The following is a 27731-nucleotide window of genomic DNA, read 5'->3' as shown; positions in this document are numbered from 1 at the left end:
GCGGTTTTGAATGCAGTAGGCATGTATCCAGAAGATAAGGAGTTGATGATGATGACAGAGATGAAAGGAAGCAGATCTCTTGCGATTGTCTGGAACAGAGCAAAAGGAATCGGATCCAGCAGACATGTAGTCGGATTGCTGGAAGTCAGGAGTTGAAGGATTTCATCTGTGGAGAGAGGAGAAAAAGAAGAAGTCAGAAAGTTGGATGTTGGAGTATGCACATTGGTTGGAGGAGTAGGAACAGAGGAAAAGGACGGGTGGATTGCTGCAACCTTCTCCTCAAAGAAGGTTATAAAATCCTCCGGAGTAAAAGATGAGGAAAGAGGGGGAGGATTAAGGAGAGAAGAAGAAAATAGTGAAGAGCTTGCATGGATCAGATGATGATGATTCGAATTTCTCTCTGTAGTAGGATGACTTTGCAGATGTTACTTCCAGTGAGAACTTGGAAAGGAGAGACTTGTATGAGCTAAGGTCTGAATCTACGTAAGATTTCCTCCACCAACTCTCTGCAGTCCTTAGTTCTCTCCTGTGGCAGCGAAGTGTTTCTGTTAGCCAGGGGGCAGGTGGGGAGAACTTAGTGGGTCTAGAGGAGAGAGGGCACAGAAGAGTCATTGATGAGGAGAGTGTAGAAATGAAAGTATTTGTAACTGTATCCAAAGAGAGAGAGGATAGCGAGTCAGGGTGAGGAAGGGTGGACAAAATAGTAGAAGTAAGGGAAGAGGGAGTTTTGGAGTGCAGACTGTGACGGAGGAAGGAGGAACATGTTGGAGAGGACTGGATGGAAAGAGAAGGAAGGGAGTAGTTGATGGTCTGCAGGTCAGGAAGTTCCGTATGAATGATACGCTCTGCTGAACACACCACCCTCTGGATTGCTTGTCTGTCCTGCTTGCTGCTGTTCCCAAACCAGCCTGTGATGTTCCCCGTGAGGATGTTCTCAATAGTGCAGGTGTAGAAGTTCCGCAGCAGCTTGGAGGGCAGTCTGAAGTCTCTTAGGCGTCTGAGGTGCTAAAGATGCTGACAAGCCTTCTTTGCCAGGGAGTTGGTATGGCGGGACCAGGACAGGTCCTGTGAAATGTGAACACCAAGGTACCTGAAACTATCTACTCTCTCCACCGTGGTTCCCCTGATCCTCACAGGTTGGTAGTGCCGCTCCTGCTTCTTGCTGCAATCCACGATCAGCTCCTTTGTCTTACTGACGTTTAGGAGGAGATTATTTTCCTGGCACCAGTTTTCCAGGTGTTTAATCTCCTCCAGGTAGGCCCTCTCGTCGTTGTCCGAGACAGTAGCAAGACAGGCGAAGGTAAATAAAAGTTAATGTGTCTAGAGATCATTTTATTTCCTCATTCCCCAAGGCCGGAGGGTCGAGGTTTCTTCGGGACGGGTACGATGGTGGGTCGCTTGAACCCGGTTGGGACGATACTGAGCGTCAGGGAGAGATTGAAGATGTTGGCGAATACCGGGGCTAGCTGGTCTATGCAGGCTTTGAGGACTCTCCCGCAGATATCGTCTGATCCCGCCGCCTTCCTGGTATTCACCCTTTTGAACACTCTCCTCACGTCACTCTCCGTGATGATGACAGGGTGCTGTTCTATGGTGGGCTCTGCGCATGCGCCGTTGCCTGCGCCGATAGTACCATTAGCACTAGCGCTGTTAGCATTAGCGCTGCTAGCATTAGCGCTACTAGATGTAGCCTCCAAGCGAGTGAAGTATGTGTTCAGCTCGTTCGCCAGAGACTCATCCGCACTCATCAGTCTGGAGGGTGAGCTCCTGTAGTCCATGATCATCTGTAGTCCCTGCCACAGGGATCTAGAGCCACTCTGCTGGAATTGTGTCTCTAGTTTCCTCCTGTAGCGCCTCTTCGCCTCCCTCACCGCCCTGCGCTCTCCGTATGCCGCAGACTTGTACTCGTCCATGTTCCCGCTGATGATCCCTGCGATGTATGCAGCAGTGCGAGAGTTCAGAGGCTCGCGGATGGTTTTGTCCACCCAGGGATTCTGGTTGGGAAACTTGATGGTGGTTCTTGGAATCATGTTGTCCACCAGTTTCCCAATAAACACCACTACTGCCTCCGTAAACTCGCTGACATCATCAGTGCTGTGGCGGAACATGTCCCAGTCTGCGTCAACAATTGGTGGCCGCTCTGGATTATATTTTGGTATGAGGAAGATGGCGGCGTGGTCCGATTTACCAAACGGTGGATGAGCTAGTGCCTCATAGCTGTCTTTGTATGGGGTGTAGCAGTGGTCGAGTGTTCTATTTCCCCTGGTGGGGTAGGTTATGAGCTGATAAAAGTTGGGCGCTGCACGCTTGAGGTTAGCACTGTTGAAATCCCAAATCACGATAAGTGCAGCGTCCCGGTGTGCTAGGTAAGGGAGCTCGGTGTGCCCGAGCCCTCAGCCTGTTCCTGACGCCGGCTCGCTTCCCTCGAGGCCTTTTCCTCGCGTCGCATCCTTTGTTCTCCCTCAGGATCTCCGTCGGCCATCTTGGGTCCGGGATTAGAGATGGCTTGAGGTGAGTGCTATGTAGATTAAGAGAAATAAGAGCATCTCCGCTGTATGAGATACGTCGTGGTGTAGAGAGAAGGGCTGCGGAGAAATCAGGAGTATCAGGAAAAGCGAAAAGAGTGAAGAAGATAGCGAAAAAAGTGTGAGGTGTGGACGGAGCAGTCGTGACGGCAGCCGACCTTACCGGCACCATCTTGTATCCAAATGTTCATTCATTTATTTGGTTTATTTGGTTTCAACACATTTTAAATGATCATTTCAGATACTCACATCTACAACAGGAAGGTGTTTTATAACAGATGGAGATGTAACAGGTTGGAAGTAAAATCTCTTACAGTGAAAGTGTAGTCAGGGTTTGGGGTTATTGTCTGTTTATTGTCAGGGAGTTAGTGTAGGACTGTATTTTATTTTTGTCCTGTGACACGTGTGTGTGTGTGTGTGTTCACCATTCAATACACAAGTTTCACCTCATCTACCAGGCCAGTCCACTGATTAGTCATTCCACATACCATCCTGCTACCATTCTTATCACATTACTGTTGCGACCTCACCACCTAGACAGGGTCATAACAGGTTCACAAGGAGTGGGGAAACTGCTGTTTTCACAAATGTCCTAATTAAACAAAAGGGAAATAAATGAATCTTTCACGATAAAACAACTTTAGAGAACTTTAGAGCGCTGAAGGTTTTGAACACAAGGGGGTGTCAGTGATTTATGTTTCTGTGGGCAGTGGTGTGTGCTGTGGTATGAGCAGATTCACTCCTGCTGTTTCACAATTCCACAGTGTCTGTTACTTATGGACACCCTATCCAGCATTCTCTAAGTGTTTAGAAGGTTATATGAAGAATGAACACACACTGTGTAACGTGGAGCGATAGAGAGCTGGATGCAGACGCTGAGAAGAGCGAAATTTATTAAGGGCAAATCCAGAATCTGGGTCATTAAGACAGTCCAGGGTCATAGCACCGATACGAACAGATCCAGGAAATATATTAAACAGAAAGCAAAACACGAAAATCGGCAAAATAAATCAACAGACAAACAAAGAGAAGACAGGGTACAGATACACAGACAACAAGGCAGAACCCAGAACACTGACTGAATAAACGTGAAACAAGACAAGAGCTCAGACAACGGCTTACTACAAACACAATGAGCAGATAACGGCTAGAACAACGACCAGCAAGACACTGAGGAAAACACTGGGTTTAAAAACACAACCTAACAAGGTAGAAACGAGGAACAGGGGAAACTAATGAAGGACAGAGAACTAACGAAACCAAAACAAGGAATCGCATGGAGATGAAATCCAGGATGGAAACAGAAACAGAAAGCAAGTGAATGCAGCGATGGGATCGTGACACTGATTCACTAATCTGCTGAATTTGTGAATCTGTTTCTGAGATTCTTGTATGGGATTAATTGTTAAATAGTCATGCAGTATTAATGGGAGAAAATAAAAGTGTTTGTGAGTCGTTCCAGGACTGTAGAACTGTTGTTCTCCATCTCCCCATTTCTGCTGATAACATGAAGCTCTGAAAAAGAATCCAATGGAGTTGTGTGTGCAGCGTCTCTCTGCTACTAGGACATATTCATTTGGTAAGAGGATGGAGGTTTTTTTTATATTAGAACAATAAAAGGGATAATAAAGATTGTGTGGGTCATATCCTATTTCTCGTCACCTTCCTTTTTGTTTATTGAGGTTACAGTATTTTTACCCATTTGGTCTGTTAAAATCTTAATATACACTGCAGCTGTAGTATAGTTATGTTATCATGAGATTTAGAAATGAGGGAGATTTGGAAAAGAGCTGGCGGAAAAATGATGGTTCCTACATGTTAATAAATCAAGTAAATGAAACCGGATGGCCTGTTTTTTTATTTAACATTTATAACGACGAGGATGTTTCACGTGTTGTTCGTTTTACACAAGCTGCACCATGCGGTAGTTGTGCAGGGCTAGTGGCATTAAGATGGGTTCGACTACAGAAGCCACGTCAAATCCAGGTGCAGGAAGTATACACAATGCACAATTCTCATCACCCGTACCCATGAACCTGGGTCTGTCAGATTTGTGCACTGAATTCGTGCTGTGGATGGAATCACAGGAGTTTTTCAAAATAGCCAGTGGAATAGTACATGCTCTGGATGTAGTACGAAGAGTTACATTTTTGAATTGTATTGGAGCACCTGTTCAGAGGATTTTCTCTAACCTAGCAGGAGAGAAAGTACTTATGCGCAAACAGTGAACGTACTAAAGGCATATTTTACACCTCCAAAGAACGTAGTGTTGGAAAGACATAAGTTCAGACGGAGAATGCAAACGCCAGATGAGACTGTTGATGCCTATGTAAACACGCTGAGAGTTAGCTAAATCGTGAGTTTGGAACGCTTGAATCAGACATGTTGAAGGACCAGCTTGTGGAAAAGTGTACGCCTAAAAGACTGCGTGACAGATTTTTACAAGAAGAGCGACTAACATTAAACAGGGCTCTCACAATTGCTAGAATTCAGCTCAGAGTCAGCTCAGATGGAATCAAAACTGCTGTCTGATAATGGTAAGACCAAAGATATTTATGTAAATTACACAAAAAGTGCAAGAAACTTAGGCCATCTGAAATCGAACTTGCAAGACAAAGCGTGAACTGGAGCCTATGACTCCGTAAAGGAAGAGTGCAATGGTGCTACTAAGTGTCATAGTCATAGACTTGCCACACATACAGCAACTAAATGTGCAGGGAAAAGGGCAAAATGCCTTTTTTGTAAAAAAAAAAAACCTGGACATTATGCATGTGTATGTCAAAAACAAACAAACAAACAAACAAACAAACAAACAATGCACAAGGGAAGTACAAAGGAAACAGACCAAAAGTCAAGACAAAAACTAGCGAGAAACCAGTAAGGGCCTTGAACGAGTCATCAGCGGATTCAGAGGAATTTGTCTATTCGATAGATCCAGAGGGCAAAGAAACTATTAAAGTGAATGGACAGAACCTGAAAATGGTCCTACATACTGGAGGTGGATGAAACTTTGTGTCACAAAAAGAAAAATAGTATCGCAGAATGTTTGCAGGCCAGCATAAACTGAATGCAACCAAAAATAAATTCTATGTATATGCCCAAGACAAATCCCTTTTCAGTGCACAGGTTACTTTGAGGCGCATTTATTGTGGCAAAACAATGAGTCAAAAGTTGAAATCTATGTCTGGAAATCTATGTCAACCGTCTGGAGGGAGACGGCTTTGCGAACCGTGTTTAGGAGAGGTTTACTGAGATATTTACAAGCCGAGCTCGTCTGAAAGGAGAATCTACAGACCTTTAGAGTGTCATTCAGTTGACCATTACCATTGATAATCTGCAACGCACCCACCATCCTGGCCATGACATTCGAATGGTGCATGAGAGAGAATTACCGATGCAGGCATTCCTGACCCATGCACACGCAGAGGAGGCAACGCACACGCAGGTGGACTGCTCTAGCCTATCAGCGGACGAACAAAGATAACGTATCTCCCTTGGTCTCTGCCTCTACTGTGGCGGCGAGGGCCATTTTTGCGTACAGTATCCAAGACGACACAAAAGGAGAAAAGCCATAACTCCGACAGGATTTCCTCAACAATATTTTCTAGACATAACCAGCTTACCTTACCTTCACAAGTATCATGGGGAGGGAGTTCAGAAGCCTTTACTGCCCTCGTCATCTCTGGTGCTGCCGGAAACTTCATAGACTCATGAATAATTGATAGGTTGCATATAGCCACCATAGCCGTGGACCCACCATTGCATGCACATTCCCTAAACGGCCAGCGCATTGGGAAGGGTTTAGTTCCCCTTCAGACGGTTCCCGTGGTATTCCAGATAGGGTTGTTTCATTCTGAAACCATTCAGTTTTTTCCCATGCCCCTATCACATGACAATATCATTCTAGGCTACCTCTGGTTCGCTTTTTTTCTCCGTTTTACAAATAAAACTCGTTTGGGTCGAGGCGAATTTTGACCACTTTGGCTTTGCATAAGAGTTAACGGCCGTCCGACTCTCAGCACAGGCGCGTGCGTAACGGTTGGCGTTTGGATTGAGCGGTTTGTTGTCCAGCAGAGACGGTGTTGACTCATCTGAGAGTTGTCCAGCAGAGACACTGTGGACTCATCTGAGAGTTGTCCAACAGAGACAGTGTGGACTCATCTGAGAGTTGTCCAACAGAAACAGTGTGGACTCATCTGAGAGTTGTCCAGTAGAGAGAGTATGGACTCAGCTGAGATTTGTCTTTTAATAGCAGCACTACTTTCCTGTTCACTGGTCATGGTGGACCTGCAGGTCACTGATGCTGGTGAGAATGCAGTAACATTACTGACTAGGCTAGCTAGTTAACGCCAACGTTTGTTACGTTAACAAGTATCAATCAATAAATTATTAACAAAAGGGTAATTTTTAATTAATGTTAAAACATTACTGTTAAAAAAACAACAACAACAAAGACCCTTTAAAATAATGTTAGCTGGCTGTTTATTCGCCGAGCCTAGCCTAGCTAACTACCAGTCAGGGTAGTAGACGCAAAAACAGGCCAGTACACTACAAACACTTTTAATAGGCAGGTGGCTGTATGGCTCGTATGTGTGACTGAATGTGGCGTATGGCTTTCTTATTTATTTTTAATTTTTTTCTTGGTTATAAATGTATAGTTTAAAGTGAATAATTAGGACAGTCATCTGTAGGTGACTGGAGTCTAAATGGTTTGTGAGGCTGCTTTTTGAACAAAATGTCTGCCCATTGCAACATTAAACTTTAGTTAGTGGTTAATGTAACAGAGGAAAGTTTGGGGATATACACATGAAACTATAATCTCATCTCACATAAACCAGTTTATCCCTCTATAGTTACTCTTCTTTTGTTGATTTGGTAGGGGATGCTGAGGAAAACATGGATGACCCTGTCAAAAATGACAAACACCATGAAAATGACAAATCAGACAAACACCATGAAAATGACAAATCAAAGAAGTTCACAAAGTTCCCTTCCTTTCTTCAAATTGCTTTTAAGGGGAGAGCATTAGATGTAAGTTCTGTGAAATACTCTTTCAGTATTAAGGTGAAATTCTCTTCAGTATTATGGTGAAATACTCTTTGTCTTTCAGCATTAAGGTCAAATACTCTTCAGTATTAAGGTGACATACTCTTGCTTTCAGTATTACGATGAAATGCCATTGAAGTATAAGGTGCTTTTTGAGACCACTGTTTACATAGAGACCATCCTCTTCTGCCTGGTGTTGCTCTACGGTGTTCTCCATCTACCATGCTGGGAGATTGTAGGTCCACAAAACACCAGTAAACCCATCACAGATGACTGTAGTGAACCAGTAAACCCATCACAGATGACTGCAGTGAATTAATACATTATATAGTTTAATAGCTCATAAACTTGAATGATGTGATTCTTACTTTATGTCTCTTTACTTCAGCTGTATAACAGGTGGAAGAAATGGGCCATACAGACCCAGAGGTTGGAGGAGGAGGAAGAGGAGGAGGATGAGGAGGAAGAGAAGGAGGAGAAACTAAACGACATGGACCCTCGGAGTGATTAAGATATGAAGCCCTTAAAGTTCAGAAAGTTTCCATGTCTACAGTTGTTTGTTGACACCACATGTCACAGTGTTTGTCCACACGTCACAGTGTCTTTCACACCACAGCGTGTTTTGTCCTCTCTTGTGGAGGGTGTGCAGAACTGGAGCAAATCCCAGCAGATACACAACCCCGCTCTCAAACAGCTGGCAGTGGGGTTCCTGGAAAGGGTTGTCTGTCATTACACACACGCATGCACGCGCACACACACGCATACGCGTGCCTGTGCACGCACGCACACGCACACTCATGCGCGCACAAACAAACACAAGCACGCACACACACACACACACACACAAACACATGTTTAACATTAAATACTTACATATTTACTAATGTCTATGAGAGGTGTGACATTCACAGTTGTACAAATAACCTTTGTTTTTTGGGTGGATGGATAGATGGGGCAGGGATGTGTGGATGAATGGATGGAAACTGTGCACCATATATCGTTATGTAAACATTACTGAAATTTTAAACTACTATGCTACTAATCCTTAGGCAGCAAGGTTAATGGTAACAGCTTTATACCTTTACTCTGTAAGTTCTCTGTTGTATATTTTAGTGTGTGATGTATATTGTAGTGTTTTTATGTTTTTAAGGTGCTACCACCACCACTGGGTTTCCATGGGAACACATGTTCTGTCATACTAATAAATATTTAAGTCGCTGTGGATAAGATTGTAAACTCTTGTTTGTGGTTTTCTATGGCTAGTGATGTGAGGTGTGAATGTCTGGTTCCATGTTCCCAGACGTTATTTTAAAATTGAAAATGCTCCTAAGATTTCATGCTTTTTGGAAATGGATTATATTAGTTATATGATTAGTACTTAGTTTTGAATTTACTCATTTTCATATTTTAGATTGCTCCATCCAAACTTAATTTAAATATGACATAATGGAGTTATAATACAAATTCATAATAAAATCAAATCTAATTTCTGACGCATCAAACCTAACGTCCTATTTCTTGTACAATATCGAATAGATCCGATGTTTAATCAATTACCTCGTTTTCAGTGGGACACCCCGACAGAAAGGGCGACGTCCAACCGCTGATAGCTTTACTGGAAACTCCCGCCTTCGGATTTCCCAGACCCACCAATCAACGGCTTGAACAAGTATTTTCAGCCAAATAGGCCAACCCCGAGCTGAGACGTCACGGACTACCAGGCTGCGCTGGCTTCCTTCATTCATCGGCAGGGCGGTGTGAGGGTTGATCGGTGTCGGCAGCTCGACCCTTGAACAAACTGCAGCGTTTCTGTCCACAAGCGCAGGCTTTCCTTTACACAGCGGGCGGACGCGGTGTGGATATGGCCGACGAAGTCATCCAAATCACGCACAACATGTCTCTGAGTAAGTGTGACGCCTGCAGTCGCGAAATCACGACCGCAGTGAATTGCGCAGAGTGTTGCATCAGCTCGACTAAGACTTGCGTTAGTGTTAGCATTAGCGTTATCGTTGGTTCTCCTTCAGCTAGGGTCTCATTTCGCCGTGTGTTTTGAGAGATGACGGCTGATCACAGATCAGACAGGTAGTTTCGCTTCAGCTGATGTGTTCTCTGGTGAAATGTCTTGAGTTAACTAAACGTAGCTATGTTGTTAGCTAGCTAGCTTCCCAGCCATACGGATGACAAACACATGGGCGGCAGATTCCGGGGTGAACTTCAGCAGAAAACGCCAGAGTGGATTTTCTTGGCAGCTGCTAGCTGGCTTGTCTGAGGCTTTTCATGACGGATGCACTGAGCAAATGCACTCGTCTGGAGTCCTGAGTCCTGGTTTATGGACTGTGTGACAGGGGAGGTGTACGTGTCTGATAAACATGGCAGTGATGAGAGCGGAGATGGGACGGAACACAAGCCGTTCAAAACTCCCTTAAAGGTGAGCCTGCTTAATCTTCCTTATCTTTCTGAGGACCCCCTAAAATCTTCTTAATGGACATTTGATTCAGCATTCCTGTAAAATAACCAGACTAATATGGTGTCATTGGTTTGATTTGCAGCGTTTGTGTCCTTTGAGCTCTGCAGGTTGTAAAGTTGAGTAAGGATGATTATTTTGTCCACACTGTGTTGCAGGCTCTGCTGTTTGCTGGTAAAGAACCATGGCCAACTATCTACGTGGATGCCCAGAAAGATGGAGAGGTGAGTCTGGGGCTTTTGTTTGTTGACTGAGCCAGAAATGAAGTTTGTTCACAAGCTGTCCTTGACATGGTAGTTCCATCAGACCAAGTCTGTTTCCATGATCAGTCTCACACTCACTCTCTCTCTCTCTCTCTCTCTCTCTCTCTCTCTCTCTCTCTCTCTCTCTGTGTCTGCATGTCAGCGGTGGGCTGTGATCTCCAAAACCCAGATGAAGAATACGAAAAAGCTCTTCCACAGGGGGCAGCAGAAGACTGATGCTAAAGACATGAAGGAGGTGTCTGCCAAGGAGAACCCGTGCTACACGTGTAATCAACAAGTCAGCACGTGTGTTGCTAACGGTGTGTGTCGTGTGCTCACGGACAGGCAGAAGATGCAGAGAGGAGAGAGAAGAATCTGGAGGATGCCAAGAAGATTGTTATTGAGAACAACCCCAGCCTACCAGATCCCCAGACTGTAAGCCAGAGCTCTCCTCTGCTTCTCACAGCTAGCTGTGTTAACAGGCCATACGTTTCCGTAACCATGGCGAAAGGCCAGCTGATCCAGAGATGGGCCACTTATAGAGGCTGTTAACGAGCATCTAACTGACAGAGACTCTGTTAACGGAGGCTCTGTGTCCAACATGTGTCCAGCGTGAGCTGAGAAGCACTGCATCAAGGCTCACGCTAAGCTTCGGTCATTAAATTCTCGCTCCAAAGCAACACAGAGCAGAGATCGGAGAATGAGACAGGCTGTCCCACTCAGTCAAGGCTGTTTTGTTATCCCATTATTGTCCTGTTATTAAAGGTGTGCTGGGTTGGGGTGGCACTGGGGATGCCCGGTGTTCTGCTGTTGGCTGTGCGAGTGTGGCACGGGGGTCATTCGGCTGGTGTCGGGACTGACGTGCTGGTTCTTTGTCTCAGGCTAAGATCTACCAGCTGGAGGCTCTTCGGGGGAAGAGAGTGAAGGTGTTCGGTTGGGTCCACAGGTTACGGCGCCAAGGTACGTAAACACGCCCGCACGCCTGGAGCAGGTGGCAGGTGTTTGGTATATCAGCCACACATTTCTCTCGAGTGGAGGTAAGCAGGGTTAAGGGCCATGAATGTAGGTGCAGTGTGGTGGAGGTGACCACAGTGGTTTGGATTTGTCTCGCGTAGGCCCGGTGTGACCTGGTAACAAGGCTACAGTAATAGACTGTAGTCAGTGTGTGTCTGTGTGAGATTCTGTGTTGTCCTGAGTCAAGGCCACGTGTGTGTGTGTGTGTGTGTGTGTGTGTGTGTGTGTGTGTGTGTGTGTGTGTGTGTGATAGGGAAGAACCTCCTGTTCATCGTGTTGAGAGATGGAACTGGTTTCCTACAGTGTGTCCTCACTGATAATCTGGTACGTGATTTGATTTAATCTGTATGATGTGACATGCATGTGTCTCTCTGTCAGACTGAGCTGTTCTCTCACATCCTCTGCTAATGTGTGTGTCTGAAAACAGTATGTGTGTGTGTTTGTTAAAGGAGAGTTTTGTTTGTTTGTCTGTGTAGTGTCCAGGTTATCGGTGTTCCCTCACTGTGTTGTGGGTGGGTGTGTGAAGGTGTCCGTGTCCGTAGTGTCCAGGTTAACTGTTCCCTCACTGTGTTGCAGTGTCAGTGCTATAATGGACTGGTGCTGTCCACAGAGAGTACAGTGGCTCTGTATGGGACCATCAAGACAGTCCCCAAGGGGAAGCAGGTAAGGGGGGTGTATGTGTTATCATTACATTAACTGTTAACAAAATTATTTTTCTGTTTAGTCGGTTAGTCTAACGACTAATGTATCAGTTATTTTAAAGATTATTTCTTTTACTCGATTAATATAACAACTTATCAAAAATAAATATCAACAACTTCTCAATCATCTCTTAAAAACAAATTTACAAGAAAAAGTGTGCTGAGGACAAGCAGGAAGTGCAAGTTGAGGATTTCAAACAAAACCGAAAGTAAAAACAGACAAAGCCGCCCATAATACTGAAGCACGTGGACATAAGCACGTGGCCGAAAGGAGGAACAAAGAGAATGTGTACACACTCTCTCTCACACACACACACACACACACACACACACACGACTAGGGAAATGAAACCCAGGTGAGGATGTAAGAAGGGGGTGTGGTGACATGAGAGGTACGTAAGTACCTGACTTAACTCAAAAATGCTTATGAAATGATTTTTTTTTTCCATCACTGGAGTAATATGCAGTTAATATAATCATTGGTATTGTATCTTTATAACTTGCCGTTATTTTCCTTACTCAAGTGAAATGTAGAGACAAAAACGAGTCATTGTATGTTTAAGCCATTTACACTCGCATGCACACTCGGCTGTTTTAGCGAAGCAGAAATGTCATTCTGTGGTGTCATAATGTTAGCTAGTGTGAGGTTACATTATCATAACAGCAGGACTGATGAAGAAACAACCAGAAAGTCAGTTTTAGTGAATACTAACAAACACGTTCTGCATGTTCATGGTCCTAATGTGTCCACTTTGGGTGGTGACAAAAAGTAAACTGGATTACTGCGGCGGTCTTGCTGGATTAATGAGGCCGTCTTGCTGGAGTCTTAAATTTATTCTGTGATGCTTTTGTTTCAAGTGTCCGTTCATAGTTGTGCTGCTGTGATGAGACGTTTCTGACTTGCAGGGCTCACGGAGCACTGCTATTGGATGTCTGTAGAACATTCCCACACCGTACGTGAGCGTAGGTGAGGAGTAGGTTTTAGCTGGTGCTGGATGTCTGGGGGAATCCAAACTGCGGACACATTTATGCAAATCGAGATGTTTATGTAATGGGTTAGGCCGGTTACGAGGAAGAGTCGCCCCAGTAGTGTGTGTGTGTGTGTGTGTGTGTGTGTGTGTGTGTGTGTGTGTGAGAGCAGGACACAGGTCTCATACTGCATTGCTGTTGCTGTTTCCTCTGTAGGCCCCTGGAGGGCATGAGCTGCACTGTGATTTCTGGGAGCTGATCGGCCTGGCTCCAGCAGGGGGCGCTGACAACCTGGTGAACGAGGAGTCTGACGTGGACGTGCAGCTGAACAACAGGCACATGATGATCCGTGGCGAGAACGTCTCCAAGATCCTGCGTGTGCGCTCCACCCTGACGCAGTGCTTCAGGGATCACTTCTTCAGCCGTGGCTACTATGAGGTCAGCGCCGTAACAGACACTAACCCACGAGGTCTGACCCAGAGTGGAGGTTGGTAGAGAGACTAACCTGTGCAGTGCTGTGACCACGCTGCTTACATACTGAACACACTTGTTGTTGACCCTCATTATAAACACGTTGTAGCCACATTGTAGACCCTCGTTATAACCCACATCAGGGTGGGCAGCTGTGTTCCTCAGCATGGTGGACACATAGAAATAAAACAACAAAAATGAAATAGAAGTGTGATGGCGGTGATATTTCTTGCGGTGGCTGTGATTGGCCGCCGACTGACCGACTGGTCGTCTGTTGTGCAGATCACCCCGCCCACGCTGGTGCAGACACAGGTGGAGGGCGGCTCCACCCTCTTCAGCCTGAACTACTTTGGTGAGCAGGCGTACCTGACCCAGTCGTCCCAGCTCTACCTGGAGACCTGCATCCCCGCACTTGGAGACACCTTTTGTATCGCCCAGTCGTACCGCGCAGAGCAGTCCCGCACACGCAGACACCTGTCAGAGTGAGTATATCTCTCTCTTTCTCACACACACACACCTACCTACCTACCTTCTGTTTCGCTCAGTCGTACCGCACAGAACAATCCCGCACACGCAGACACCTGTTAGCGCACACACGCACGCACACGACACCTGTCACATGCGTGCGTGCATGCATGCAAGCCACTAACATTGTCAGCTTCACACACCTGAGTGAGTGAGTGAAAGAGAGAGAATACACACACACATACCTGTCTAACGTGATTATACTCCCCAGGTACACACACATCGAGGCGGAGTGCCCCTTCATGACCTTTGAGGACCTGCTGTCCAGGCTCGAGGACCTGGTGTGTGACGTGGTGGACCGCGTTCTCAAATCCCCCATCGCCCCCCTGCTCTACGACCTCAACCCCGTACGACCCCGTCACTACCAAATGAACTCATGCAGGTTTAAACTCCAGGGTGATCTACAGCAGGCAGATTTACAAACACACACAGATTTACTGGTCTGTTCAGAGCGGACCCTGACGGGACCCGTTTTGTTGCAGAACTTCAAGCCCCCGACGAGGCCGTTTAAGAGGATGAACTACACGGAGGCCATCGACTGGCTGAAGGAACACGACGTCCGGAAGGACGATCGAACCCACTATGAGTTTGGGGAGGTTCGTGCCCTTAACCTGCCCCCACTGGGGTATAATGCCCCATGCTGTGAACCTGCCCCCACTGGGACAGAATGCCTTGTGCTCTTAACCTGCCCCTGCTGGGGCATAAAGTGAAGAGTGTGAATACTGATACAAGCGTCTGTTTTTGTGTTGACTGCCAGTCTGGTGTAGCCGTAGATTATTGTGTAGTTGAACAAAATTACAATTAGTGATTGTTCATGCGTTTTTAAATAATTCTGTTTTCTCCCCCTTCTGTGTGTGTTTCCTGACCCTGTAGGATATCCCAGAAGCCCCTGAGAGGCTGATGACGGACACCATTAACGAGACCATCCTGTTGTGCCGTTTCCCCGCTGAGATCAAGTCCTTCTACATGCAGCGTTGCCCTGACGACCGCCGCCTCACCGAGTCGGTCCGTAAGACGGAGCATCTTTCCCCGCTGCACTGATCAGCTGTGTGAACAGAAATCCAGAGCTGGGCTAAAACAGACACACACAGCTGTCCTGGTGTGAGACTGAGCAGAAGGGTTTAGTCCGGGGTGTGACTGGGGGTTTAGTCAGGGCTGCAACTGCGGGGTTTAGTCGGGAATGCAGCTGGTCAGTGTTAATCTTCTCATAGTGCTGAGTTCAGTAGAGCTGAATCACTCTCTGAGTGGCTGAAAGTCATGTGATTGATAGGACCCTGATCTTCAACATTGCAGTTATGAGACAGCGTGCGCTCTCTCTCTCTCTCATTTCGTGTATGTGTGTAGGTTGATGTGCTGATGCCCAATGTTGGGGAGATCGTGGGGGGCTCCATGCGTATCTGGGATGCTGAGGAGCTCCTGGAGGGTTACAAGAGAGAAGGCATTGACCCCACCCCCTACTACTGGTATACTGACCAGGTATGTGCAGGTGTAGCCCTGCCCCCTACCACTGGTACACTGACCATGTGTGTGCAGGGGTAGCTCTGCCCCTACCACTGGTACACTGACTAGGTGTGTGCAGGGGGTAGCCCTGCCCCTTACTTATGTAATGTGTTACTGTTGGGTGGGTGTGTTTTTCAGAGGAAGTATGGGACGTGTCCACATGGAGGTTATGGTCTAGGTCTGGAGCGTTTCCTCACCTGGCTACTCAACCGTAACCACATCCGTGATGTGTGCCTCTACCCACGCTTTATCCAGCGCTGCAGACCCTGAACACACACGCACACCCACCTCCCTCCTGCCACATCCAATCTGCCTGTGCTGTTCTGCAAGACCTCACAAGCAAGCCAGATTATTTACTACAGCAACAGTACTAACAGTTATCAGACCACAGTATGAAGCATTGAACTATACTATATGAATACTGTGTAGACACGGTGAGACAGTTTCTGTGGAGTAATAAAGACGTGATGGTTGTGTGTGTCAGTGTGCTATTCCTGTTAATTCCTCTAGAGTGTCTTTAAAGAAAAGCTCTCCAAGTGGCGCTGTTTGACTATTTGGGCCCAAGTCCAGTTCAGGTGGTGCTGTTTGTATTAGCACAGGTTTGTAAACGCCCTGTCACTGCACAGCACGTTGGGAGAGTCGTTAGTGGACATAAAGGAGCCTGTGTAGCTCAATCAATCTCCAGCCCTGCCCACGTTAAACAAGGGTACTAGGCTTTAGTCTTACATGATAGAAGATTCAAAAGTATCCCAGCCAAAAATGGGACAGAGTTGTAGGCAGAAAACGAAAACAATTTTTCTTGCTTTAGCAGTGAATATTAGTTGTAGATATGTGATGTATTCTTTTTGGTTATACAAAAAGGATGTTCTTTATATATTATATTTTGACCTCCTGGAGATCTACAGCCTTGCAGATATTAGTTCTTCTAATCACACACATATTGTGTGAATACTAGAGTGGGTGTGTTGGAATTTCCCCTTTTGGAGATGTTCCCTCTACACAGCTGTCTAGTCATCTGTTTGCAACGCTGATGCGTAAAGTTTAGCCTTTTCATAAGGGTCCAAGTTAGACCTGCTTAAAATGTGTCGCATCATTTCGTCTAGGTCGTTTGCCACGGTCTGTCTTAAATTTGTTTTATCGGACGCGAGGTTTACGTTTTTCCATCTGATGATGCGGTTTCAAATACATCTTCTCTGCAATATACATTTTAATCTTTGCGCGATGCTACCAAACTGCTTATAAAGGGGTCAGCAACGCTAAGCAAGGGTAAGAGGAAACCTCCGGACTGATTAATAGCTTTTCTCTTTGTATCTATAGACGATCTTTTATTATCAAACAGTTTTATCCACTTTTTCTGTCTTTTCAAAAGCCGATACTGACGAGCCGTTAGAGGATGTTACCACAGAGCAGGTTAAAAGCCAATTCGCAAATGGAAACTGAGATCCGCTGACGCCTTGCGTAATATAACCTTCCTCTGCTCGGGCGATGACTTATAAAGGGTATTCAGCATCGTTAGATTTGACTTTAGTCGTAGATTTTTTTTTTTTTCAATATTTTAGAGTTTTTTTTTTTTTTGTTTTTTTTTAATGAGCGTACACCGCAGGGGTCTCCAAGGAAAACGCACTTGACCTAAGACAAAGGTCTTCTGGCGTTTGAGCTTTCAAGTCTACAAATAAATACCTGTAAGGTCTAGAGGTAGCGTCTTGAAAACATTCAACAAAATGTTTGGCATTACACGGATATATCTGACGAGCCAATACGCTGACCTGTGACTTGTCTCTGGGGTTCTTAAATAAAATCATGTAGTTTGCGTTAAGGTTAATAGTTCTGCTGGTTTTTCCATGAAGAAACAGATTTTGTACCAAATACAACACATTCAGGTTCCTGTGATAAGTATATTTTGTAAAAGCCTTTTCTACTTCTTCGTTCTTACTGGCATTATTCATCAAATCGTCTAGAATTAGAAGGTTAGTCTTGCTGCGGGGAAACAGTTCATCATCACACAAAGATTCTGGTATTCCCTGAGCCAAACGAATGTTTATTTTGTGCATCAGCTCATCATACACAGGTTGCCAACATGTATAACATCATACAATGTTGTCAGGAACTTTAGACAATGTCTCACTACAATTTTCAAGTAATGTTTTGATGAAAAAATATTTTCTCCTATTGCTAGGACCACAAACGATACATGAAAATGGTACTTGCATTCTAGCATCAAAACAATGAGTTACAGACATTTTACAATAACACTAAAAAAATACAAATCTTATAAACAATCAGATTCTTAATACCCATACAGCAGAGTCCTGAAATCGGGCAACAAAACACGTTTGTCATAAACAATCCTGAACAAGAGAAAGCCCTTTTTATCTCTTACGATTTGATTGTGAGTGGTCGTAAGTACTCTAGTGTGATCACCGTTTTTCACACATTCGTCTAGCAGTTCTGTCAGAGATTTCAGGTTTACGAGTTTAAAATTTGAAGAGTTTAAAGTGATACCCTTGGCTTTCATTGTTATTTTACCTTTGAGTCATATACCCGTATGTTTCAGGTCCTGAGCTGACAAATTCTACAATCTCGTCATTAGAGTCCAACTCACTTGTAAGACCCCCCAGGTAATCACCCAAAGGCGGTATCCAATCACCTTCACAACTTTTGAAGATGATGCTATCCATGTCTGTGTACAAGCAACAGTCTTGTAAACGATCTATCAAATTGTACAGCTTGAGCCTAGCATACGCGGTCGTAAAAATACCTATGAACACGTTAGCGTACCCTGGTTATAGCACTTGATGTCCTTGTGATGCCACTGCACCATTGCCACCTTGTCATTCAGAAAAAGAGAAATGACTTACATCGTACAGGTTTGAGAACATGTACTATAAAAACTTATCAGGATCTCTGATCAAAACCGTGTTTGAGCTGTCTGGTTTTTGACATTTTACCCCACGAAGAATTCAGCGTGAGTTTAGCTACGGATATCTTGGCTGGGTTGACTGAAATTTTCTCTTCCTCCAGCTTAACCCTTTCATTCTCCTCATATTTTTGAACATACTCCCTTTTTGTGGTTTCATCAACTACCCAGGAAAGATAATGTGGGGTTTCATAAATTAAATGAATGCTAAGCTTACACTAATAGAGAATAATGCACAGAATGGAATAGGACTAATGCTTGAATTAATAAAATAATTACTGTATGTCCAGACATAAAAGGAAATGCCCTAGACGTGCATGTGTGATTACGCAAGAAGACACGTGTACGAGACGGTCAAACAGAGGTGACGGCTGAGATGGAAAAACACAAAAGCAGAAGTGAGAAACTATAAGCCTGTCTGTTGCAAAGTTATGCTTTAGATCTCACTCGCACTGCGTTGTGAAGTGACATCTCCAGAGCTCTGTATTAATAAAAGGCCACAAGGTAACGCACTGGTTCCTGTCTCTTCTTTCCTGCATCAACGGACACGACAATAACCTGAGCTCTTTTGTTTGGTTTTCAAAAATATTTTAATGTAGTCTGAAAACAGCTCATTTGTTCTATTAGGAAAGTGCCAGATCTAAAATACTTTCATCCCTCTGTACCCCTTCTGTAGGGCCGTCATCAGCTCCATATTGAACCAAGCACCTGTCAGGTACGACCCCACATAGTTCTGATTCTCTAGGGTGTTGTACAAGTGTGGGAATGTTCCTTTTTAGCATTTGTAAACCCCAATGGCTTTTGAAATGGCGCTAAGTTTCATAGGTAGGAATGAGAGACTGTCTATAAATCTCTGTTGATAAGCAGTGTCTTCAAAGCACAACATTTCCCCCCCCCCCCCCCCCCTTGTGCTATGATAGTAGGAAGGACCCCTTATTTCACCAGATAATTAAACAAAAGATAGGAATTATAACCCCTTGCATTATGTGCTACAAATGTGTATCCTTCAAATTTTCTATGACGGAACATTTTTAAAAAGGCTTCGATGCACCCATCCCCTTCAGCCATCCACACACCCTCATTAAACTCCATGCAGCATATAAAATTATCTACATATACGCCCATTTCCTGTCTGAACTCTATATCATAAAATATGTAACGTTCATCCGCCATCTCCGCCTTTAACGGTTGTATGAAACATTCGTGTTTGACCTCCGATTCTGTTTTTTCACTACAAATTTTGCACCAAGGCTGAACACATTTATGTTATTTTTTACCTGTGCTAAAGGGGCTCAGATGTTCTACCGTTCCGCATTTGGGGCAGTAGAATCCTATTTTGCATAGCGAATATGTTTCGCATCTCTTCGTGTTTTTCGTAGCAGTAATCTGACCTAGTCTTAGACGATCTGAACACTGTAACGTATTCCGAGTATAACTATAACATTCAGGATCAAGACAGTAGTATTCGCATGTGTTTTCTCATACTTGTGAACCCTTTGTAACAAAAACGAGAGACGTAATGAAACCCGAGACGACCCTCAATATTTTTAACACCGTATTAATGGTTGTCGTGTAAGATTTTCTCATGGGGCGTCTGAAACGCGTGTCGGCCCGAGTGCCGCAGGGCGAGGTGCAGGACCCAGACTTCCTCGACAGGGACGAACATTTATTACATAAATGACAGAGGCACTCACAGTTATTACAAACGACAAACATGAAACGATTTGACATTTAAACAAACGCAATACACAAGAATACCTCTAACACAAACACGTTACATTCAGACTTTACAACAACGCCGCACACCCTGACGTGAGTTTAGATACACAGACAAACGAGGTGCAGGCGTGGCCACAAACGAAACTCGTGTTCCGTGAGTGTCCTGCTAGTTTCAAAAAAAGATTAACCGCTTTTGTTGAACGTCTGATACAACAACAATTTTACAATTCAATAACTTCTCAAATCGGTTTATATCGTTAAAACTAACCGTATCATTATCGGATAATCCTACACCCCGCTGCATCTGACTAGCAGCATTTTTAATGTATTGGGGTGTTTCCTGAGGATTCAAAAGCTGTGCAACGCATAAGGTAAAACATGGATTGCTGTTAGTGTTGTAAAAAACATACAGATGTCTCATCTTCTTTCAGAAAACGTCTGATTTGAAGAGGTGTGCTATTTTACTCCTAACACTGCCTTTGGGGGGTGCACTGTCTGAATCACCAGTTCCATACTATCACTTGCCAGGATCTCAAGATTGCTCTGCTTAGCTTGCTCGAGCGGGTTAGAAACTCGTGGTTGGATTCATAACTTTTATTTACTTTAATCACTTGATTATTTCTGAAATAAATAAACATTTTTTTTTTAAGTTAATAAAACTATTTTGAGGATCCCTCATTGTGTTTTATTTTCATATAATATTGTCACATCATATCATATATCATATAATAACAATAATAATAATATAATATATAAATATGCGGGGGGAGGGGATGACAGCTGTCAAATCAATCAATCAACTCAAGCAATAAATCATTTTGACAGTATATACTAGTATATTTTTTCTCTCTCTCTCTCTCTCTCTCTCTCTCTCTCTCTCTCTCTCTCTCATGTATAAAACCTTTAAGTTGTTGGTGGTTGTGGTTCCCATGGTAACCTGCACTGTTTTGTTTTCATTCATCTCTCTGCTCTGTCGTGACTGTGTGTTGTTTGGCTCTAGTTAGTGTGTGTATTTACACTCATGTTTCTTTTAGTATTTGCTGTCTTGCCTAAAGTAACATTTTCTGGTTCCAGTCATTGTTCTCTTCACTCTTGTTTTTAACTACTGGTTTCATGACCATGTGCTGCTTTTATAAACCATGATTTTTATGGATTACACATAACAGACACTTTACTGTCATGTGTCCTGCTTGTCTTAGCAGTATTAAGAGTCATGACAGAGTGGTGAAAGTCATACAAACACAGAGATTCAGATTCAAACAAATGTAAGATGATCATCTCTTTTCTTCCAGTGTGTGTAATGTGTGTCTAAGAGGAAGAGTTCTTACCGTGAGCTCTGTAGCATTTGACCCCCAGCACGATGGACACTAGCAGATATGGAGAGACTGCCAGTAGACTACTGAGCAGACTGAGGATGGAGAATGGAGCTTCTGAATGGGATAGAGCTGATCACACACACACACACACACACACACACACACACACACACACACACACACACACACACACACACACACAGAATTAATCACAGCTGAAGAGCTACAGTGCTTCTGTGACTCTGGGGAGCATTGAGGGTGAGGGATGGGATACCAACGTGAGCCGTGTGAACAAAGACGTTTATTTTAAACATGAAAAACACGAACAGCTACAAATGAGAAGTGAAATGACGAAACATGGAAGTGAACATAATGGAATGGAATGATAAAAAATACAATTAAACTAAAATAAAAATAAAAACCAAATAAAAGTGACACTCATTGCAAACAAGCTGTATAACTTAATTCATTCATTTATTCATGTGGTAGACACCCAACCACTTTACAAAAATTATAATATCAACACTACACAGAATCTGCTGCATTGTTTATTTTAACTGGGTAATAATAAAAAGGCTGTGTGTGAGTGAGAGGAGTTATTTATGTGCTGCTGCATATTTGCTCTGCTACAGTTAAAACTAAACTGAGCAGCAAATCCAAAGAGTTTGTAGGAGCAGGTTTTCTAGAAAAGGGAATCACACAACAATGATGGAAGCTTAACACTTTCATGACTGAATAATATCGATTCATATAGTAAAATATCCAGTCAGGCATAATTATATCAACTCAGATCTCACAGATTACCAACACCATGTTTTCTATTATTATAGTCTGTCAACTGATACTCACCGGTATACAGACCTAAATCTACCACACAAGTCACTGCTGTCTGGTCCAGTACATGTTTTAATGTTGAATAAATCCATTCATTCAGGAGCACATAAAACATGTCCTGTAGCAGATATGACAGCTTCCTGTTATTTAGGAAATCAGACATTTTGTGAGCTGCTTCGTCTTCCTTCTACTAAAACCTATCACCTGCTGCCATCTAGTGGCCAATCTGTGCACAAGGCCAAGACTCCACAATACATATACGGACGCTTTTAATCTATTTGTGAAGTAACTTTTAATATGGGTTGATTAAGACTAGACATTTCACATGTTTCCTGAATATGTAATTGATAAACAGTAGTTATAGACTGTAAACTGTTCCTCACCAGTAACGTTTAACCAGAGTGCATCACTGTAGTGTGTGTAGTAGACTGGGTTTCCTCTGCCAGCTCTGCACCAGTACTGGCCTCCATCAGAGGGCGCCACTGAGCTGATGGTGTAGGAGTTTGCTGCAGTGTTGGTCTCATTCTCAGGGTTCTGTGTGTGTCTGGACCAGTAAAAGCTCCATCCAGCAGACTGGTCCATCTTACAGTGCAGAGTCACTGGGTTTCCGACCAGAGTGACTGACTCTCCAGTGAACACAGGACTCTGAGACTCCACAGTCAGTGTAGTTGTGGGTAAATCTGTGGAAAGAGATGGAGAACACTGCATGTTACAGCTGACTGACCCCCAGTGTCTTCCTGGAGTCACTCTGTATTTACATATATTATAAGATACAGGTTAGACCCACGATGCTGCATTCTAATTTGTTACTCATTGTGTTTTTTGGAGATTATCTGGAGATTATGTGGGGATCTGATTGTGATTGGAGGGTAAAACGTTAACCCATGAGTGTGAGTCACTTAATCATTCCATCCAGTAACACCTTAGACACTTTGTCCAGTAATGGGACACTTGTAATTAGGACTGTGATGCTCTTTTATGTCACTTATAAAAGTTTTGATAAGAGGAGTGAACTCTACTGCCCCCCTGTGTCAGTAATATGCCCAGGCAGTTACACTCTCTCCTGCTCACTCACATGTGAGTGTGATGGTCTCTCTACTCAATATTTGTGTACAATTAGACTGCACAGTCAAAACCAGCTCAGGCTCTACAGTACTTAAATTCTTAAATTCCTATATGAAACCCAACATTTTGACTGTTCAACATGTCCCCAGACAGCCCTATTTTTGAAATGGCCCCTAGTTTACAAAAGGTACTACACCACTGGGTCCAGTTATCTACTTAAACATACTGATTAAATATCACCCCATATCCAGCAATGTATCTATTATTTATATTTTCTATAATAAATTAGTGCATTACATGTAGTCTCACTGTACACTGTGATATTAACAGGATTAATATCAGTCAGCCAACTCTGTGGAGACACACTCAGTACTGCCTGGGGTCTCTCTGGAACACAGCAAATATAAAATGCTCTGTGTTTAAAATCACTCACACACAATAACAACCTTGCTATGAATGCCTATTGGCTGAATTCACAGTCCAAACTCATCTGACACAGTTAATGTAACAGCATTACTGATCTCTGAGCTCTGAGAGTCTCTTCCCCTGTACCCTCTGCAGGTGTATGTACCACTGTCATACTGTGTAACAGAGCTGATCATGTATGGATTGTATGTGGTGTGTGGGTAGAGACTGTAGTTATTCTTATACCAGCTGTATGTCCACCCAGTGTCTCCTTCTCCCTGTATGTCACATCTGAGAGTCACAGTCTCTCCTCTGAACACGTGATTATCAGGACTTACACTCACAACAGCTTTAACATGACCTGCAGAAACATTAAACATTTGAATTCTTCATTCAGTTACTTTGAAAACAAATAAATTACACAGATCTAAATCTAAATCTACCACACCAGTCAGTGCTGTCTGGTCCTGCACATGTTTTAATACTATATAAATTCATTAATTATAAAATACATACACTAAAATGCTAAATGTGTAAATTAATACATTTAAAATAGCAAATTTTCATAAATGTCTAATGACATCATTCCATCATTTCATGTTTCATCCAATAGCTGAATAGAGTTAGTAATGGCAGTTTGGGTTTTAAATAATATATAAACAGAATATAAATCACCTTGAGCAAGTCCAACTTGAACAAATGAAATCAGCACTATAAACATAAAAGAGGGAACATATGAATATGAACAATGAAATCATTAATTTATTAAAGAAAACACATGACAACAAAACATTTCAGACACATTTAAAATAAAAGTATGTATCATTGTTCATTTAATAAAAACACCTTAACATGCTGGTTACCACTATGTATAATTGTTCATTTAACCATAAACACCTTAACATGATATGTAACACTTTGTGTAAATGTTCATCTAAACTCTGCTTCAAAGGGAGTAGGGAAGCTGACTTCTGTTTTCACAAAGTTCGAAAATAGAGAAAGAAACAAATCTGTCATGATAAAACATCTTTACAGTACTATAGAGGTTGTGAACACAGGGGGGCGTCAGTAATTTATGCACCATTTATGCAGTGGTGTGTGCTGTGGTATGAGCAGATTCACTACTGCTGTTTCACATGTTATGTCCGCCTGTATGTCTGCATTCTGTGTTCCAGGTTTTGCCTCTTCCTCTCTGGTGTCCCCCATCCTGATCTACATGAGGTTTTCCAGTGAACAGAGCACAAAATAAAAGAGACAAAGGGCTGGCTTAGGGCTCACTGGAGAAGAGTTCGTGGTTGTTGGTTTAGACTTGTTGCTACAGTTTGAGCTTGTGTTTGCTAGACTTTGTGTATGAATTTGTATTTGCCCCATGATTTATGGTTTGTTTTGCCCCTTGTTTGATTACTGGATAATATATGTTTCTTGTATGTATTGTCCTGTATATCGTTACACACTGGTGGGAGAGAGTGGCTGCCATTGTGTTTGCGTGTGGGTTTATCTTTGTTCTAACAGTGTAGTCATTGTAAGTTTCTTTTGTTAGCTTAGTTAGTCATCGTTTTGTTTCTAGTGTGGTTTTGTTTGTTGTGTTGGCCTTGGTCACTCCTGAAGTGATTGCACCAGTTTCTTGTCTTTAAACACCAAAAACTTGTAATACACGAGATCTTTGCTGTCAACTTTGTCTGGTTATTCATTCCATTACTCATTTCTACTGTTGTACTGTTCAAAACCCCCATGTTACAGCCTCCCAGCCTAGACAGGGTCGTAACATAATTGGGGGCTCGTCCGGGATTCTCTTTTTTTCTTTTCCCCTTTTGGGTGTTTTTTTTGTTGTTTTTTTTCCCTGTGCTAGGTGGTGGTTTTCTCTTGTGGGTGGGGTGGCTGTGTGTGTTGTGTGCAGTTTGGGTTTTGCCACAGTATGTTGGGAGGGATTTTCTTAGGAGTTTTGATTTGTCTGGTTTTACTCTGTCCTACCCTGGTGCAGTTTGACCTGTGTAGAAAGGAAGACCTGTTACTACTAGCAAATTTCTCTGATGTTGTGGTGACCCGTTCAGCCACAAAACGGGAAATCAAGGAAGTCTTAGAGGCCTGCTTAGTACGAGAGGGAACTTTGCCAGAATGAGGTGAACCTGATGCAGGGCGTGTCAATGGTGGAAACCAGAGATGACTCTGTGGTCGGCTCATGCACAGAGCCTCAGGTCATCCAGTTTCCTGGTGGTGACCCAATACTGGCTTTGAAGCTAAAGGAAGTGGAGCTGGAAATCAAGAGGCAGGAGCATGAGACAGAGCTACTGAGGGTGCGGGTCTTACAGCTTGAGGTTGAAAAGGCAGATGAGGAGGCAGCGATCCGGAGGCAGAGCATGGGTCCAGAGGGTCCTATTCCTTGGCCCAGAAAGTTCTCCTCCCCTATGCCAGATGGCTTGGCTAATGGCAGCACCCTGGTACCAAAACCAGACCTGCCAAGATCGCCCACTCTGAGCAACTGTTTCCTCTCCCACAGTGGAAACAAGGAAGCGTTTTTATTGTCATGAAAAAAGGCACATCATTGCATCTTGTCTGGCCATACAGCGCAAAGCAGCAAGATCAGCTAAGAAAATAAATGCAATGAGTGTTCTACCCTCAGATACAATTGGATGTGTAGAAACTGCTTTTCAGCCCTTTATTTTCCAAGGTTCTGTCTCTCTCACTGATGATGATGAGGGACAACGGCCAATCATGGGATTAAGGGATACTGGTGCTGCTGTATCCCTGATATTGGGAAGTATGTTGCCATTGTCATCAGACACATACATATACAGTGGTAACGATGTGTTGGTGAAGGGTGTAGGACTAAGTATTATGAGGCTCCCTGTACGTAATCTGTGCCTACACACAAGTGGGTATTCAGGGCCAGCTAAAATGGCGGTACAATCTGAACTGCCCGTCTGTGGTGTATCATTTATTTTAGCTAACGACATAGCTGATGGTATGGTGTTCCCTGTGCCCGAGGTAATAGAGAATCCTGTGGAGGTTAGTGAGTCTGCACAAGAAGCATAAAGCACATTTCCTGCTTGTGTTTTGACCGGTGCTCAGGCATGGAAACTCTGTGATGTGGTTCCCCTGAAAGGAACATTCATGTGTGATGTGCCAGTAGGTGATGCACCTGTGTTTGCACCGCCTAAAGAAAAAATAGTGCCCATTGTTCCTGAGACTGAGACGCCAGATCTCATGTCACAAAAGGAACTGGCTGTGGCTCAGAGAGCAGACAGCACCCTTTTACATTGCTTCACCCTTATAGATAAACAAGGAAAAAAAGCTACAGGATATACGAGTGAGAATTACCTTGAAAACGAAGTGCTAATGCAGAAGTGATCTTCGACTGACCCTAGTGAAGAGTGGAACACACTGATGCAAATAGTGGTACCAGCTAAATACTGTGCCCATATCTTGTTTTTAGCACATGATCACCCTTTGTCAGGTCATCTGGGTGTGCGAAAGACCGCACAGCGGATTTTGTTACATTTCTTTTGGCCATCAATCCGAAAAGACATTGTGAATTGCTATCGGTCTTGTAATACATGCCAACTGGTTGGGAAACCAAATCGGGTAATTTCCCCCTGCACCTTTGGTTCCAATTCCTGTGGTGGGTGAACCCTTTGAACAAGTTGTCATAGATTGTGTAGGTCCCCTGCCAAAGACACGGGCAGAACATCGTTACTTGTTGACTTTAACGTGCACCACCAGTAGGTACCCAGAAGCGATACCCCTTCGGTCACTTAAATCTAAAGCTGTGAGTAAAGCATTGATTAAGTTCTGTACTACGTTTGACCTACCTAAATACATCCAGTCTGACAGAGGGAATAATTTCACCTCAAACCTATTCACCCAAGTAACACGTGAGTTAAATATCCAACACCACTTCTTCAGTGCATATCACCCCGAGTCTCAGGGTGCATTGGAAAGGTTCCATCAGATATGATGAGGTATTACTGTGCTGAGTATGATAAAGATTGGGATGAAGGTGTTCCATTGCTCCTTTCTG

The 27731-nt window shown here is 43.6% G+C and overlaps 1 protein-coding gene, 1 long non-coding RNA gene and 1 pseudogene across 3 annotated transcripts in view; 2 read left to right on the top strand and 1 right to left on the bottom strand.

The window, feature by feature from the left end:
- Positions 1 to 27731, top strand: part of LOC113568751 (cell adhesion molecule CEACAM5-like) — a 159962-nt pseudogene that overhangs the window by 40645 nt on the left and 91586 nt on the right. The window lies entirely within an intron of this gene.
- The window catches only part of LOC145652946 (uncharacterized), a 56733-nt gene that overhangs the window by 25079 nt on the left and 3923 nt on the right, over positions 1 to 27731 (bottom strand). The gene's annotated exons all lie outside the window — the stretch shown is intronic.
- On the top strand, positions 9302 to 15930 carry nars1 (asparaginyl-tRNA synthetase 1). Its single transcript, XM_026996518.3, has 15 exons — positions 9302 to 9475; positions 9917 to 9999; positions 10194 to 10259; positions 10441 to 10533; positions 10623 to 10712; positions 11159 to 11237; positions 11545 to 11615; positions 11868 to 11954; positions 13178 to 13399; positions 13715 to 13914; positions 14169 to 14304; positions 14440 to 14553; positions 14831 to 14962; positions 15302 to 15433; positions 15596 to 15930. The coding sequence occupies exons 1-15, from the start codon at positions 9433 to 9435 to the stop codon at positions 15725 to 15727; spliced, it is 1680 nt and encodes a 559-aa protein (XP_026852319.2). The 5' UTR covers positions 9302 to 9432; the 3' UTR covers positions 15728 to 15930.

The sequence above is a fragment of the Electrophorus electricus genome, chromosome 21 (genome assembly GCF_041902795.1).
Source record: "Electrophorus electricus isolate QZ-2024a chromosome 21, ASM4190279v1, whole genome shotgun sequence".
Taxonomy (NCBI): Eukaryota; Metazoa; Chordata; class Actinopteri; order Gymnotiformes; family Gymnotidae; genus Electrophorus; species Electrophorus electricus.
Note: the sequence above shows the minus strand (reverse complement) of the source record. Positions and strands in the feature narration are given on the sequence as shown.

Coding starts and splice junctions, on each gene's coding strand:
- nars1 (XM_026996518.3), top strand. CDS start 9,433: ATGGCCGACGAAGTCATCCAAATCACGCACAACATGTCTCTGA. Junction 10,000..10,193: donor CGTTCAAAACTCCCTTAAAG/GTGAGCCTGCTT, acceptor ACTGTGTTGCAG/GCTCTGCTGTTTGCTGGTAA. Junction 15,434..15,595: donor ACTACTGGTATACTGACCAG/GTATGTGCAGGT, acceptor TGTGTTTTTCAG/AGGAAGTATGGGACGTGTCC.